The sequence below is a fragment of the Taeniopygia guttata genome, chromosome 1, assembly GCF_048771995.1.
Source record: "Taeniopygia guttata chromosome 1, bTaeGut7.mat, whole genome shotgun sequence".
NCBI classification, from domain to species: Eukaryota; Metazoa; Chordata; class Aves; order Passeriformes; family Estrildidae; genus Taeniopygia; species Taeniopygia guttata.
In genome coordinates this window covers 80,158,424-80,175,973 of record NC_133024.1, presented here as the reverse complement: position 1 = coordinate 80,175,973, position 17,550 = coordinate 80,158,424, and the positions used below count along the sequence as shown (strand labels likewise).

General features: G+C 37.3%; 1 protein-coding gene across 1 annotated transcript in view; it reads left to right on the top strand.

Annotated features, from left to right (window-relative positions):
* Window positions 1-17,550, top strand: part of EFNB2 (ephrin B2) — a 45,343-nt gene that overhangs the window by 11,868 nt on the left and 15,925 nt on the right. The window contains exon 2 of the mRNA XM_002198502.7: window positions 10,528-10,811. Coding sequence (XP_002198538.1) covers window positions 10,528-10,811 — 284 coding nt within the window. The remainder of the gene's footprint in view (window positions 1-10,527; window positions 10,812-17,550) is intronic.

The window sequence follows — 17,550 nt, the reverse complement described above, 5'->3', positions numbered from 1 at the left end:
CACCGATTATTAATGTCTCATCAACTAACAAGACAGTCCCCGCCCTCTTTTATAGACTTTGCTTGGAGCGTGTCTTGAAACAAGACTGTACAGGTGTGAGCAAACTGTAGTTAAGAGAAGGAAGACAGCAAACTTTGGTTGGCACCCTTATATTGTGGCTGACATAAGACATTTGTTTTTCTAACAGGAACAGTAGAGAGGAGCACAGAATAGCACAGCAATAGAACAATCTGGTTTGCACTTTTCAAAAAGTAGTTCTTTGGCAAATGCCAGCTGCTCTTGGTTAGCTTTCTGAAAGCAAAGGCTTTAGTGACTTGTGTAAGAAACACACATGGTTTGGTTTGACTTTCTGTTCCATGCTAACTACTGCTCTGCATCTTTTAAATAAAGTGCCATCTCTAGGGTTTGGCACATCTTGTCTCTGTGAGCACAAGTCAAGTAGAGCAAATGGTTTTGTGTTGAGCTGAATTCATGGCACAGATTTTTTTTTTTATTCTACTTTCTTTTTTATTTTTTTCCCCAAAATTAAAACCATATAAATATCTGATTATCTTTGCCATAGGAGCAAAGAACTACTTTAATATTCCCAGTAGCATATTTTGAGCAACAATTCTTTAATTAAAACAACATTGGTCTCTTCCTGTATTTCATGGCTAGCAAATGAGAGAAAACACCAGTGTTAATATCAAAGGGAGTCAGTTTTCATTACAGTAATGGTTCAATTGTGCAATGCTGTAGGCACTGAAATTTAATATTATTGTGACTTGTATTGTAATTGTAGGATGACAGAGGAAAATGGATTAAGTTTAAATATAAGTGTACACAGCAGCACATGGACTTTTTCAAATGGAAGCTGAGGGTTGGTACAGGATGGGTCCCCCTCTGGCTCTGTCATAATGAATTAGTATTTTGTAAATAACTGGCCACTAGACTATAGATTTATTACCTTTTGCAGATCTATGTGGACACACACAGACATACATTGATTCTGTAGTGACTGTAATTGCAGTGTGGAGTTGCAGAACGGGTTTATGCCTCTAGGCTTGCAGGGTATTTGAATGTCTAGGCTTCTTGTCTTCACCTTTCATGGAAATATTCTTGCCTGCCAGTTTGTGTAGTTTTGTTCTGAAGGATACACCCATCCTTTTAGTTGAGGCATTGCTAACATATGCATGGCCTCAGACTAGAAAGCGCTTTGTCATCCTGATGAATAAACCGAATTCAAGTTGCAGATGATCTTTGCTTTAGAAAATTATGCTAGAGACAACAGCTGTTAATGAGCAATATCCCCCTCTTTTCCAGTTGGCCATAAATATTCGGCTTGCAATGGAAGACAGCAATTTAAACCAGCCATTACCGATCTCTCCCATGGAAGATTAAGAACAATGGAAGCTAGATGTTTCATTTGTTTGCAGTGTAGGCAACTGGAAGATGTCCCTAAAGCAGTGCCTGAGAGTGTATTACTGACTAAACATGATGCCCTATCGTTTTACCCCACATCTTCACACCGTTCCTCAGATGTATGTTCACAATGAAACCTGTTCTAATGTTAAAGTGCAAAAGGGGGCAGTAAAGTGCTATCCAAAAAAAAAATGTTTATTTTTATGGATACTTTTTGTGGCAAAATTTGCGTTTCTCAATAGTCTTATAATTGCCCGTATTAAAGTAATGATCACAAGAATATCTTCTGTTTGAAAAATCTTAAAAATGTTGCCAAAGTGTATCATTAAGTGTTATGGAAGTAGTGTTTGTCGTGTGTATTTCCATGTACTTCTGTCCTTGAACAGAGCCCTGAAACATGCTACATATTTGGAAAGAATCAAAGGCAGGAAACTTTCCTCAGATATATTTAGTATGTAGCTATACGAAGCACTTCTGAAAGAATTCCAGCTTTGCTAATCATCTCTGATTCTCATGTTGTGCATTACTTAGCACCATGTTTCTGGAAAAAGCAAAATGAAAAGAATGCTGAGGCTAGGGGTTTCTGCTTGAAGTACTAAAGTGTGTAGTGGTGGCATGGGTCAAGAGTTGGGCTCTCATCCAGACCCACATGCATCATTTGTCAAGAGGTAACTAGAAAGAGCAACTAATTACAATGCACCTACTGAGTGTTTTTGCTTTCAGAAATTTCTCAGAGTAAGCCATTTATACAGACTGGCTGCTACTTTCCTCTGCAGCCACTTGCATTTTTTAAACTCTACACAGAAAGCACATTTCTGTTTAAATTGAATTAAATTAAATAAGAAGGAGAATGTTCCTGTGTGTTTCTATGCTTTTGTATGAGAGCAAGTGTGCAATGATTCCATTTGCTGAAGCTGAATAAGTCCAGCACTGTTGTGAGGTTCATATTTCTGTAAATGCTGATGAAATGTTAATATAATACACTTGAAAATAGAACATTGGTCATACTCATCGGTTTTTTTTTTTTTGCTCCTTACTTAAAAGACTGTCATGAAGCACATTAGTGGTTCTTTTGTGGTAACAGGAATTGATTTAGTAAATGGATCAGAATTCTCTAGTGCTTTAAGTACTTTAAGCAGAGCAGTAATGGCTTTCTGCATATAATACAAAAAGTTAATTGCTATTAATAGTGCCTTATGTGGAGGTCATATATGAAAACGGAATATAAAATCTATATTATTTTGAAAAAAATCTTTAGATTTAGTAAAAGGTTGAATTGTATATCTTTGCAATATTTCAGGCCTTAACCTTGTGGTAAATGTTCTGAGCCAGGCTTCATATTCTTGTGCAAAAACCCATTGCACAGGAAAAAACAAGTAAGTGTTTTCTCTCAGAAGTTTTCTAAGGCAGGGAAAAACATCACTGACTTTTACATGGGGAAAACAAGCATTCATTTTTGTACTCTGGATTTAATGGGGGTGGAGGGGTAAAACAGAAGTTGGTTTGAAGATTTTAGTTATATGAGTTTTTTTTTTCTTTTTTCTGTAAGAGCCAAAGCAGCGAGGGAAAGGGCAACTTGCCAGCAAAACTGAACCACCTCGCAGGCAGAGATGACATCCCCCTTGAAACAGATATGCTGCCTAAGAGCAGAACGTTTCTGGCAGCTGCACACCGGGTGGCTGATGGCAGGATGCTGCCTTGGCTCCACGTGGTGGGCTGGGGAAAGGGGATTCTCGGTGCCCCTGCATTTGTGGTCACTGCAAGATGCCATGATTCCAACCTGAGATGAAATGATTCCCTGGAGAGGGACTGCAAAGTGACCTACCTCTGCTGGAACCCAGGACTGGGGTAGCCTTAGAGGGGAGTCTGCAGCATTTGCTTTGGCTTACTAACTTTTTATGAAGAACGAGATCACATCTGTAACCTCATACATCACAGCTCTTAAGGAAACAGATTTTCTCCTTGAGTGTCTCCAATAAGATGTGCTTGGTGCTGGGTTGCAGGTGAAGGGTGAAAGGGGTGTGCTTTCACCAAATATCAGGTCTTGGCAGTAGAGTTTGTGCTCTCTCAAGTGCAAGGCACCTTTAGACTTGGGACGATTCTAAGCTGAGTGGAATGAAAAAGTGTCTGTATTTCTGCAACAGCACTAGTCATAAGAGTTACTTGTTGAAAAAAGCTCATGACAGATCTAGGAGACCAGCTAGGGCATTTTCTGATGTGTTTGAAGACGAATGGTGTCTGTGGGTATCTCTGTACAGTAGAAGCTCTGTGCCTTTAGAATTGTGACGTGGTGGTACAATTTGACTGTCAAATCGGGCAGGTCCATGCAAAATATTTCCTCTGTGGAGAAGCATATGCACTCTAAACCCATCCTTGCTTTACACGTATTAGAAATCCCTTGTTGTATTTTACATGCTTTCCTCTAGTATTTTGCTGGAGGTAATGCAATGAAAGGATAAATTAAATGCCTAAAATTTCATACATGTTCCTAATTCCCTGTCCACTAAAAATTTTAAGAAAACATAATAATGCTACAGAATCATTCTTGTGTAGGTTATTAAGAATTTACTTGCAAGCATACGGCATCATTTTGCCCTACTGAAGTCAATGGAAATCCTGAAACCAATGCCAGTAAGAACAGGTCCAGGAAAAGGCACCAAGAACAGTGCCCATTTGCATGGCTACTTGTGGCACATGAAATGGTGGCACCACTGACAAGTTGTGTCCAGGATTATGATTAAAACAACATAAATTATTTACCATTCCCCTTTTCAGTGCACTGCAAGCATTTTTCTGAAAGAATGGCTCCTTTAGAGGTGAGGGAGAATGAGGAAATGAGGTACCCCAAATCCTAGGGTGGAGATCAGCTATGGTTTCAGGGAACTGCTTCAAAGCATTTAGGCACTTACTGCAGGTTTATTTCAGGGGAGCCTGAACATAGGTTTTTCCCTTAGAGTAGAAGTGAGAAATACAGGACTTGCTGCTTTACCAATTCATGTTATAATATTTTATAATTTGGCTTTGTATAATGTGGTACTTGCCATTAAAGATCTTAAGGGATGAGCGTGAATATATTTGTTTATTTATTTGTTTGAATTCCTTTTAGTTTCTAGCCTTCAAGTCCCATTAATGCCAGCAACCATTCCTTGCATAAATTATTTCATTAACTCTGTGGAAAAATGTTACATATAAATAAAGGTTAGCAGATTAAACTTTTTCAATTTTATTTAAATTTAAAAACATCCCTGTGTAGCATGTTGTGTAAAGCTTTCCTGTAGTATTAAAATGATTTAATAAGACTGCACTGGTAAAGAAAACTAGCTTCCAAAACTCACTTAAAAGAATTTTAATAATATGAAATGCTATAGTTTTTTTACTCTCAAAGTTTCATTTGTTAGTCTGTGTATAAAGCCAGTCTGTCATCTTGTTGTGTCATACTGTGGTATTTTTTCTTGCAAAGATTTTGTGGAAGCATAGTGCATTTTCCTCATAAAATTACATATATATTTTGAGACAGACTCCACTTCATCAAAAAAAGATGAAGTTTGTTTTTCTGTCTGTCCACAGCAGTTACTGATCGTGTTCTCATTGAATTAATGTTCACTTAATCTGTTTAAACTGGAGTGAGATGAGTCTTATAAAAGTCACTGTTTCTGCACAAAAAGCATTTACAGCCAGGTGTATACCTTATGTGCACATGCATATTTTTGTACATGGTATTGAATAAGACAAAAATGTGAAAGCTTTGTCTAGGGCTTTTGCAGAGAGCTGTGGTCTTTGTTTTTGGATTTCATGCAGTGCAGTGTTTTTGGGAATCGGGAAACCTTTTCTGCTACTTCACTGAAATCACTAGCCTTTTCCTGAAACTTCTATTTGCTTTGCACCAAGCTGGTAGGACTTCTGCCTTGCTTAAATATTTCTCCTGTGGACATAGTGATATTTGAAATATGGATGTTGTTATTTTCTCAAAAGTCAGATGATTAATATATATACTACTTAATAACCACTCTTTTTAGACAGTAAGGACTTGTACATGGAATGTAATTCTGTATTCTGTTTCAGTTTGCAGTTTTATAAGTAACGGACTAACACACTGTGTTATTAGTATTCATGATATTTCCTTAATAAACTTTTCAATTAATAACTTTATATTCAGGCTCGTAGTTAAAACTTCATAAAGTTAAGTGGGTAGGATTCCCCAACAGTAGGTTTCAGGCTGCATTTTAAGAAGCGTCTTGATTGTTCACATTTTTAGGATTATTTTTGTGACAATAATTGAAAGCTAACTGCCTACACCAATTAGTTTGACTAAGTTATTAAAGCACAGAAATTTGGCACTGCCTCTCCAGTTAAATATACAAGCCTTGGATCAAGTACTAACACACTTTATAAAATCATATTTATTTTATAATTACTAGAATATAGTTAAAGCTAAGTGTGCATATATATTCATAGTATATGTACATATATGCATGTGTATAGTTGCGCAAGTTAGAAAAACCCTGACAAAATTCTTGGTTGCATCACTATTAACAAAATCTCTTAAGAATTTATTTCTCCAAGAATTTGTTCTGTTGATAGTTTTACAATTGCAGAAATTTCTGCAGACTAAGAAATGATAGAATATTGTCAGTGAAGGAGAATGTGGGCAGGTTAAGTTCTACTTTTTTTTTGAGAATTTGCTATGATGAGGTTAGGCAGGCTTAAGTGGTTATCATTAAGCAAAATTCCTTTGTAATTTAATATGCTTGAATGTGCTAAATTTCTCTAAACAATAAGTAGATTCTTAAGAAATTCTTTGGATACTAACGTACTTTTTAAATATAAAATTTCACAATCAAATTTAACTTATTGAGGACCTTGACAAGTAAGGTTGCATTAGTGCCAGGAACTGCTGCTGAGACTTAAAATAAGTGTGGTAGATAAAATCATTGAGGCATTGGTGTGAGCAGGGAATGAGCTACTCTGTTCCTGATTTCTGTTTGTGTGTCATGTGACTTTTTGGTCAAGTACAACAATTATTTTAAAAAAGGTTTCGGAACTCTGCAAGTTGTTGTTATTTGATGAGCTGCATTACTAGTTGGACATGTGGGAGGGATTCACATCCATGGGCTTTTGCACAGATGTCAAATGTCGCCCACAATGCACCAGTTTTGGGCTGACAGTAAAAATGCCATCTGTATCGAAAAGTGCCAGACAGAAAGTGCATGAATTTCATCATACAGCTTATATGGTACTTAATATACTTTCCTGTGCTTTCTCACAGCAGGCAGCAGGATTATTTATTGTGAGCAGGATTTTTCAAATGCTCCAAGAGTCTCTCTGTATCTGACTGCTGACAGAAATGAGTTGGGAAGCTTGCTATAAGCTTTTTTCTTACGTTTCTGTTGGGGTACAAAGACCTGTGTTGGTATTTAAGTATTTAAGTTTTGCAGTAGATCATTCTTAGGGCTGAAATGCAGAAAGTTAGAAGGGGTTTTTATAGAAAGCAATGGTTCCAGTGCTGACTGTCCTTACTACTTGGAGAGCATGTCTCTGTCCCAGGCCACCATTTGAGCAACAGCCTCCACAAGATCAGTCACAGGACTCTGGAAACAACTTGCTTCATCTTTATTATATCTCTGTTTTGGTGGAGGAAAAAAACAAGCTTTCTAATTAGTTGAAGGCACATTTCGATGAGACTTTTAAAGCCATTTTGTTAACTTAATTTTTATAGACACTGTTCATCATCATCAGTCTTGATGGTACTTTGGAATACTTAAGGCAACATCAACACTTGCAGAAATGAAGACTCATGATTAATCCTGATTTTTTTTTTTAACCTCCACCAAGGCTGAATGTACATTGTCATTTCTTTTTTTTTTCTTTTTTTTTTTTCGAATAGAAGGTCTTCAAAAATAGGATCATAAAACAGTAGTCTTAATCCTCCTGACATTTCATAAATAGCTTCAGAAAATGCTTAGTACCCAGCAAATGATTTATTTAAAGTCTTTATAAAAAGTACAGTAGCAAAAGTATTACACAAATGCAGGGATAATAATCATGCCTACGACTAATCAGCCACTGTAAGTTTTGTAGTTGAACTGAAATGCATGAGGTGAAACTTTCATTAACTCCATCCATATTTGGGCTTTGTTGTTGTAAGAAAATAAGGAAAGTAAATTGGAAAAATATCTCTCATAGCAAAGGTCATGATCAAAACTGCAAAGTGTGGAAAAATTTCAATACAATCAAGTTCTCAGATTAATCCTTGAATTTTAAGCCTTTTTTCTTCCCTAATCCCATCAGCGTTAGATCCTACAAGTTCAGACACTCAAGTAGAAGGAGATTTACTGACTTTAGTTCTAATACTGTACAGTCTTCAGAGTCATAGCAACAATATTCCCTGCCATAAAGTCTAACAAGTGCATTCATTTAAAGTGCTTGTAAAATGTAGTTTTAACTCTCTGTTGGGGACAGTTCTGTCCTCTACCTTTTATGGGACAATTCCTGTCTGAAACTAGGGCTCACAAGTGTGCCCTCTTTCCTGTAGATATTTCTGAGGATTGCCAGGCATACCATCTCTCAACCCATCCTGTTTGTGCTCAGAGTTTGCATGGAGAACATATACTGTGGCTGTTATATGTATGTATGCAAAATTTTAAATTAGAATCAGTGTATTTTGTTTCTCAGGGCAGATTTTAGGTTATATTATTGATAATGATGGACAGGTACATTTATCTAACCTTAAGAATTTCATATTTGTTATGTATGGGAATCTAACTTTGTTAACTTACAACCAAAGATTCAGTCCTTTGAAATCTTACCTTTTCTTATTACACAGTCCAGTTATGTGAAGAAGAATTGCTGGTAAGACGAAGTATTTGCAGCAGTGGGATTGTACAGTGACCAGCGTTTATCCTGGGATGCAGATGGGGGATTATGAGTGATTGTCATCTTCCTGATACAGCAGCACTGCTCAGGAGCAAAGTTAAAAGTCTGGCTGTGGTCAGACAAGGTGGTAAAGTTGGCTTAGACGCAGGTTGGCTTGGAAACTCTGTCCCTTTGCTTTTGCCTGGTCAGAGTTGATTCCCAAGGAAAGCCAAAATCAGAGTACATGCTTCTCCCTTGAGAAGATTTGCTGATTTGCTGGCTGGGATCCTTCTCCCTTCTGCCTTTTCTTGTTACCCTTGCAGAGCTGACCTCTCCCTCAGTCATAGGATCATACAATTGTTTAGATTGGAATAGACCTGTAAGAGCATCAAGTCCAGCTGTTAACCCAGCACTGCTGTGTTCATCACTAAACCACTTCCCTAGGTGCCATATCTACACGCACATCTGGTTGTCCTTCACCAGGCTGCTAACTCCAAGGATGCATTCCCACCTTTCCATTTCAACTTCCCAGAGGTGATAGTTGCTGCATTCCTTTGGCGTGTCTGAAGACTGGAGGAGGAGGCGCAGCTTTGCTCCATCTCCACTTCAGTCTCAGTTTGAACAGCCGTGGCCAAGCCCAGTTTCTGCAGTCTGGAAATTACACTGCACAGCACAAAAGAGCGCAGTGATTTATACATCAACAGTCGCTTTTCTTGCCATAACATTTCATTGTTCTAGTTCCCTAAATCTGTAATTACATGTCTTTGTCCTGCTACGTGCTGCTTCATAACAAATATAATTCTTACACTGGCTTTTTGAGTGAAAATAATCCTACTCAATTAGCACAGATCATAAACTTGAATTGTGTGGAGCAAGCAGTTGTAAATGATGGATTCAAAATTTGGGGTGTTGCATCGTCCTTTAATTTAGTGGATTCTCCCCTACCAGTACTTCATGCTGGTGGCTCCTTTCGCCCAGCCAGAGGTTGGAGGACACCGACGCCTACAGCTTTGTTCTGTGTGGGCCTTGTTACTCTAATTTAAAGTTTCCAGGAAGGCTGCCTGTGAATAAGCTACATTTACTACGTGTGCTGTTTAAATATTAGCACTTGGAGAAGGGTGTTCATTAGACAGGAATTGTTTCACTTGGTTTTTCAGGCCGATTCTCCATTAAGGAAGATCTTTGGAAAATGCTGGCAGGCAGGAAAAAGAGGCAAGAAAGTCTTTTAGGTCTGTGCATTCGAGTACATTGGTTGTGTTTCTGGCTGTTGTTCTAAAACATGCACTTCTTGGCCTTAATTGAAACAAATATGTCTTAATGGAGAGAGAAACAAACAAACTTGCTGTGGCTTTTGTCCTTGTGAGAACATGACTCCTCATTTTGTATGTGAATCAATACTATAAGTAATTATTTATATTTTTCTTCCATGAAGAGGGGTCCCTGTTTGCCTGTTAAGTAATATGAGTAGGAAAGACAAAATACTATGTCTAACTGCAAATATTAAAGCTTGCTGCCAGTTTGTGTAAGAAGTCTTCCCATACTAAGAAAAATAACACACCTGTCTTTAACTACTAGCACAAAAAAAAAAATCAAAAAAGAGCTAAAATAATGACAGTAATGGTGGAATTTGTGAAGAGAAATACATCATTGTAGTGGAAGGGTCACACTGTCCTGGATATAAGATTTTTTTCCCCAGAAGCACGTGTGATCCATGGATCAGGTAGGTCTCTGTCAATTGCAGAGATCTGTAGGCATAATATTTATCAGCATGTTAATTTATTGTAGAAGTCTTACATTTATTTCCTGTCTGACATGGCTGTTCAAAGGGTTGAAAGATTATTTTTGTCATTCTCCCATGTCCAATATTAGCAAAATATGTGCAAGAATAGTAGAAATATTAGCAAAACAGAAAAACAGAATCATAGGTCACCAGGTATTGTATTAGCTGCTCTGCATGGCTAAATGCAGTGCAAGAAACAGCACTGCCTGCCGGAGAGGGAAGTAAAATCTGCTAGTGTGCCCAAAACTGGGATAAGGACTAAAAGAGTCAATTGATCTATAATTTCCAAGATCTAAACAAACATCTTGTTGATATTGAATTAAGCCCAAGCTATTAAGATTTGGTTTGCTCAGTCTGTCATTTTGATTTTGGAAACTGTTCATTCCTGTCTGTTCACTGCAGTTGCTACTTTTCTGCAAGCAGTTTTATTAAGTATCTCAAATTTTATCTCTTCTTCTCTTCCCCCATCCCCTTTTTTTTTCCCTCCCTTTTAGATTCCTTCCTGGACAAGGATTGGTACTATATCCACAAATAGGAGACAAACTGGATATTATATGCCCAAAGGTGGACTCTAAAACTATTGGCCAATATGAATATTATAAGGTCTACATGGTTGATAAAGACCAAGCAGATAGCTGTGCTATTAAAAAGGACAATACACCTCTACTTAACTGTGCCAAGCCAGATCAAGATGTTAAGTTTACCATCAAGTTTCAAGAGTTCAGTCCTAACCTCTGGGGCCTTGAATTTCAGAAGAACAAAGATTATTACGTCATATGTAAGTTCAAATTTTCAGTTGTTCATTCTTTTAATAATTGTTCATTATTTTGCATGCCGTCTTGTTTATTGTAAGCAAACTAAGAGGAATATGAATGGGTTTATGTATTTTTATCGGAAAATGATTTCTTGCCAGTATATTTTCAGTATTGTTTCTGATTTCAAAGGGTCTCTGTCTCTTTTTCCCTTGGTTTGTGTAAACCACATTCAATTGTACTTCTATGCCTGTAAAAGACAGGGTTGGGGTTTTTTTTTCTTTTTTTGTGCACGGTATTGTGTCCTGTATTTGCATTAGAAGTTGTGTGCAGCTGAACTGTGATGTGTTTTCCGCTCACAGCTCTGGTGATGTGCCATACTGTTGACCTTGTCCTTGGCTTCTCTTATGCCAGGAGCAGGAGTACAGTGATCCAGCTGTTCTCAGATGAGGCATCCTGTGTGACATTGCTAGCTATTGCTCCACGTACTCTGGGAACTCTCACAGAAGCATCTTTTGGCCACTTTGGTGCCAATTTTGTCAGTGTAGTTTCCTCACAAGGGTTACTGGTAAGGGCCTGTAATTGAACATGCCTTTCCTCAAAACATACCTACTATGTCCATACAATATCTAGCGGAGTTCTCGGTAAAACCTACACTAGCATGGTCTTGAATTTTATCCTTTTTCGTGTTCCTGGCTTGCTAAACAAATATGCATGGCAGAGGCCTCTGTGCAGCAGCACAAACTTTCTGTGAGTTTCTGATTGGGGATTTATGGCTGAAAGCAAGTCTGGAGGTAGCCACTGTGTTCAGTGATTCAAATTACTTACGATGTGTGAAGTTAATGATGTGAATCAGGAGTTAGCATAAGCTGAGACCTCAGCACTATAACAACAATTTACATTAGTTTAGGTTTTGTCATTGTAATATTATGCCCTGTGGATCTCATTTAGCCCCATGGGCACTTTTGAAGTCTTGAGCAAGTATCCGTAGTTATTAGGTGATGGATCAAATTCTGCAAATACCTGGCTTTTCTGCAGTTACAAGGAAGTTAGATACTTGAGTGTCGTATTTCATAGAATCATAGAATAATTTGGGTTGGAAGGGACCTTTAAAGCTAATCTAGTCCAAGCCCCATTCAGTGTGCTGGGACATCTTGAACTAGATCAGGTAGCTCAGAGCTCTGTTCCCAGGTATGGAGCATCCATCACCCTCTAGGCATCGTGTTCCTGTGTTTCACACACTCATTGTAAAACATCTATTCACCATGCCTGGTCTAAATCTACCCTCTGTTATTTTAAGACCATTAACCCATGTCCTGTCACAACAGGCCCTGCTAAAAGATTAGTCCCTGAACACATTTCTGCCACCTCCATGAAAACTGGAGGATTGATATTTGTTTCATGTAATGTCTGCCAGTGTAAATATTTCTTAATTTCTGATTTAAAAATATGGGCAGTTTTAAAAGTGCTCTGATCAAGTACTTTTGAAATGGAAATAAATTCAATATAAATTGAATTAATTTCCCAGTTATATCCATAATGGTACATGGTAATGTTTAAAACAAGGTTGTATGTCACATAATTAAGTAAGAATTCAGTGCATTATTAATATTAATTACTAGTTTTAGAAATTACTAGGAAAGAGTTACAAGAGATACAAACCACCATATTTTTTGTTTTAAAGATTGCTTAATATGAGTACTTTCTCTGTTTAGCTGGGTACTATATAAAAATGTGATTCCACTTAAACAATATTAACTTTGACAAACTTCCCACTGAAATACAGTGAGATGTTTACCAGGGTGAAAGCAACAAATTTACATGTTGAGAGATACTTATCTGTAACTCCTGTGAAAATGTGTAGCATAAAAATGGCCATGCCCAAATATTTGGTTTAAATGAGGAAATGTGCTCATTATTTAGTTCTGCTTTTAAAAACATCCACAGAAGACCAACTGTAGTGGAACAAATGGCACAGTTACAATTATTATCTGAAAATTATGGGCACAAATGGAGCTTTCTGATGCACTGTCAGTTCTGTCATATCTATGTCATGGATTTACCCAGAGAATTATTAAGTATGTCTCATTTTCATTAGTTTTGTATAATTATTTCATTATAGCAATAAGACATAATAGACGTTGCATTTCCTGGAAGATTACAGCATAACTTGGTTGAAAGAACTTACTCAGCCTTCAGTCTAATGCTCAAAAATCACACTGGCCTAGCAATAATACTGGAGTGCCTCAGGGTATTATTTTTCCTACTCATTGTGACATAAACAAATGGCTAACTTATCACTGTTGCTGGAATACTGACTGAGCTTCAGCCAAGGGTACCCATACATTTTAATAGGCTGGAGAAAAAAGCACCCCACCTTTGAAAACCCAGCCACCCTGAAGCTAAAACCCTCACCTTCCTGTTATTCAAGGAGAAAATAATAAACTCAGTGATGCTGGTCTCAAAAGCACTAAGAGGCATAGAAAACTAGGCCAGTGCTCAGCTAGGTCACCATTTTAGAGAGTACTGGAGCTAGGTAGGGTTTTATTAGTTTGTATTCAAAAGCTCATGACACAGCCTTGTCAGTGCAAGTTCTGGTAGTCAGGACATTTGCTGTCATTTTTATAAGTAATAAAATGCATCTTAGTCATGTATGCAAATCAGGCTTTAAATTGTTAGCATATATTCCTATTCACAGACCTGTAATTCTTTCACTTCGTTCCTTCCTTCCTTCCTTCCGTCTGTCCGTCTGTCCGTCCATGCATTTTGCCTTGCTTGTTTTGTTGGGGTTTTTTGAGGGGTGGAAAAGCTGTGAAATTAAGGCAATGATGCATTTTATGTGCCAGCTTTTGATTTTGAAGTATTTTAGGATCTTGCATTCGCTCAACTAAGTGGCATCAAACAAACCTAACACAAGAGCTCACTGAGCTCAGCATCTTTGCAGCTCTTGCTCTGGCTGTGCCTACAGCCTAATCTCACGCTGTTTATGCTGGTAGCTGTTGTCAGCCCTTTAAATGTTTTGTGCATCGTCATGCACCTTTATCATCTTGCCATTACTTGAAAACAGAGTTTGTTTTTCTAAGGTAATACTATGTGGTTTGTGGAGCTGTATTAAACAGTAAAATCTCTATTTATATTAGGGGGTTAGTCATTTTGGGATGCATTGCAACACAAGATGAAGCAGCTTCGTGAGCTCTTTAGAGACATGTGATTGCGCAGGAATTCTTCAAGCCATAATTTTTATATCATCCAGATGTATTCATGATAGGTGTAGCAGAAGGAGATCTTTTCTATTCAGTACCTCTCTAAGCCTAGGCATATAAAATCTTCTCATTTCACAATTCCTGATTTTTTAAAAAGTAAAAGTGTGGGTAAGTTTGTCATATCTGTTTTTACATTTAGTGGTACTTTAATAAATAAAAACAAAAGTAACCCATTTCTTGGCAAGATATTTCTCAGTATGACTATCAGTATCCAAAGAGTTAATTCTATGAACAGCAGTAATTGGAAAGACTATACTGAATGGTATTGTGAAAGTGACTAAATGATGTAACAGAGTGTCCTTGCTTTTCTCTTCCTTACTATCATCAATTTTTCGTTCCTCGGAAATGAGTAGATTCATTTTTCTAGTTACCTGATTTCTTTTCAGCAGAACTGGAGAAGGTCAAATGTACTTGAGATCTCAGAAGTATTAATGTTTGATTATCCTAAAATATGTGACCATTTAGCTAACATACCATAAGTGTCTAAGGAAATCCTCAGTCAAATGCATGAAGGAAGGAAGATACACCATGCCCAACAACATAAATATCCATGTGAAGGGCAAATTTGAGCAGAAGGGTGTGAAGATTTGCAACTGTGATGTTTGCATTAAAAAGTCATTTTATGTCTTTGCGTGGTTAGGGAATAATATTCTGCTGTTGTGAATTGCTCAGAAAAAGCAGTGAGTATATTCTCACTACTGAGGAGATACTCAGTACTTGATGTGTAAGTACTTGGGTCATGGTGTCACTGCTTCAGCACCCCTCTAAGATGCAGATTCTTCTTGTTTGTGAGAGAGACGCATTAGCATAGTTCAAGTGCATTTCATATACCAAAGGTGCTTACTCTTGGTGTACAGGAGTCATCCTGAACCCTTCCCAGTAAACTTGGCCTTTAGTCAGAGGGCCTGGAGCACCTGGTGATACACTGGGTTTGTGCAGGGGGAAGCCTGTGGGAAGCTATGCCAGAGGGAAGGGAGCAGTGCCGCCTGCCTCCAAGCCACCGTCAAGCTCCTTAGGTAGTTTGGCCAAGCAAGCACATATTTCATGCCATCTCTTCTTTTGCATAAGTGAAGTTTATGGGCTGACATCATCAACATTAAAAAAATAAGTCACCTGCAATGAAGTCTTCACCTGTTCCAAATTTGTAATAGAGTGACTTGGGACTGGGAAGGCGCTACAGAATGGTTCTCTGAAAGATTCCTCTATAAGGCTTGCTCTGCCTGGACCTCATTAGCTGAGTTTGCTGAGCTAATGATGCTCATTGGCTTTGACGTTGGCAAAATTGAATATGCAGCTTTCCTTAAATGTTTTTTTGTCAACTTTTTTTCAAGTGACCCACTTACATAATTGGCTTCTGGCTTAAATTAAAAAACGTATATTTATATATATTTGATCCCTGACTGATTTAAAGGTTTGTACTGGCTAGTAGCACTATATTTTGGATAACTGCCTTAATAGTACTGTGGCTTTTAAAATCAAAACAGTCATTCTGAAACTTTAGCATTAGCTGTGTTTGAAAAAAATCACAAGGCTTTTTATGTTTTCACTTTGTCATTCTGTTACAATTAAAGGGCAATAACTGTCTGAGGAAGAACATATTAAAGGACAATATAGATTGCGCCCTGAAATATGGCCCAGCTGGGAAGAATAAATCTCTTTGCATGGCCAAATAGATTTATATTAAAATGTTATTTTAGTATTCTGACCAGTTTAAGTGCTGGCTAATCTGTCTGGCTGGGCGTTCTGAAAACATTCTGAGGCAGATTTCAGCCTGCAGCCCCCTGCAACCTCCAAATCACCTAGTGAAAGCTGCCCAAAAGCACACAGTAAACAGGTTTTCCTTTGTTAATGCCAAGCTAGCCGAAACAGGAACAAATACTGTATCAGAAATTCAATCCCTTTACTTTTACAACAAAGACATTTTTCCTGGTTTCTGTTAAAGACTCTGTGGTCCAGAAATCTACTGGTTTGGGTTGGTTTTTTTTTTTGGTTTTTTTTGTGGTGATGGTGTTAATGAAAGCCAGTGTGATAATAGTCATTCTGATTCCATTTGTACAAAGATCACTTTTTTCTTTCCTTTCTCATTATACTTCCTCAGAAAATTAGATAAATAATTTCTCCTTAGTGTAAAACGATATCCAGAGGTCAGTCTTTGACATTGCTGAAGAGTCTTTTAAGGGATGTATCAGCAATACCACTTAGCTCTTGTTGAATGAAATATAAATACAGCTTATACAAATAATATTATTAGAGAGAAAAATCACTGTCTGTGCAGCTTCAGATTTCTAACAGAGTCTAAGACCTGCAGGATTAATGGAGTCATGGTCCTTTGGGGTTTTGTCCCAGACCACACAGGTCTTGTAAGAGAATAAGGCTATTTTATATTGATGGACTTTGTTCATATTCAGTGCCATTACCTAGGCAATACCAATCGTTTATCTCCTTTAAAGTAGACAGAGATAGTTCAGCAGGAAATATGTTATTATGTCTCTATTCCTAAGGGAAGGAAATTAAAGATACGAATTCTCAGTTTGTTAATTGATGGAATGTTGTGGAAAAAATACAGTTATCTTCCCCCACACCCCACAAGTATTCTGAATAAATATGGCATCAGATGAAAATGAAGAATAATTGTTCAGACTGAAAGAAAAATTATTCAGGAAGTACTTATGAATTTAACAGATTTTAAAATTTCATAAGAAGCTGTTTAATAGTTTTAGTTGCTATTTTTATATCTCGCTTTCATAGTTCCTCAGAAACAGTTTACAAATATGGGAAATATAATGCATTCGCAAAGAAAGATACAGTATTCTCCTTAGAAGTCTTTATGTATGTAGTATTCATAGTACTTTGCAAAAAAAAAAAAAAAAAAAAAAAAAGCTTAAACCCCGATCTTCTCCAAAATGTGTATGTTCTTAGATTTGCATAAACATCCTTAACAGACTACATGCAGAAGAAGAATGCGCTGAGTGTGTATTTTATCCTTTATATTCAGGATATGAGTAACTGTTTAAATCAGGAGGGCGTGTATTGGAAAGATGTGGCCTGCTATGAGTAAGCATGAAGAAAATATCTGTCTAAACTGAAACTTGAGTGCACTACCAGACTGAAACACATTTCATTTCTATTTTGTATGTAAGTTTGGTGATGATCATTTAGCTCATCAATGGAATGATTATTCTTTATACAGTTGCTTGTATCATATGTGTTGCTTGTATGCATATGTGTTACATATTGCAATATTTGAAGTCCTAAAATTAAAGATGAGGAGCTGCATAAGGATTTATAAAGACTTTAATAAAACTAATTTTGAAGTCTTGAAATCATTTGCCTCATTAAAGTCTTTACATAGCTGGAATGGAGGGAAATGTACTTTTGTCTGAGAACTGCATTAGTTAAAACAAAAGGCTGGAATGGTTGAAAACCATGGTTAAATGTCAGTTTGGATTTTCTTTCCTGACTTCAGTCCATCCTGGAAACTTTGGATGAAGAATATTTATTT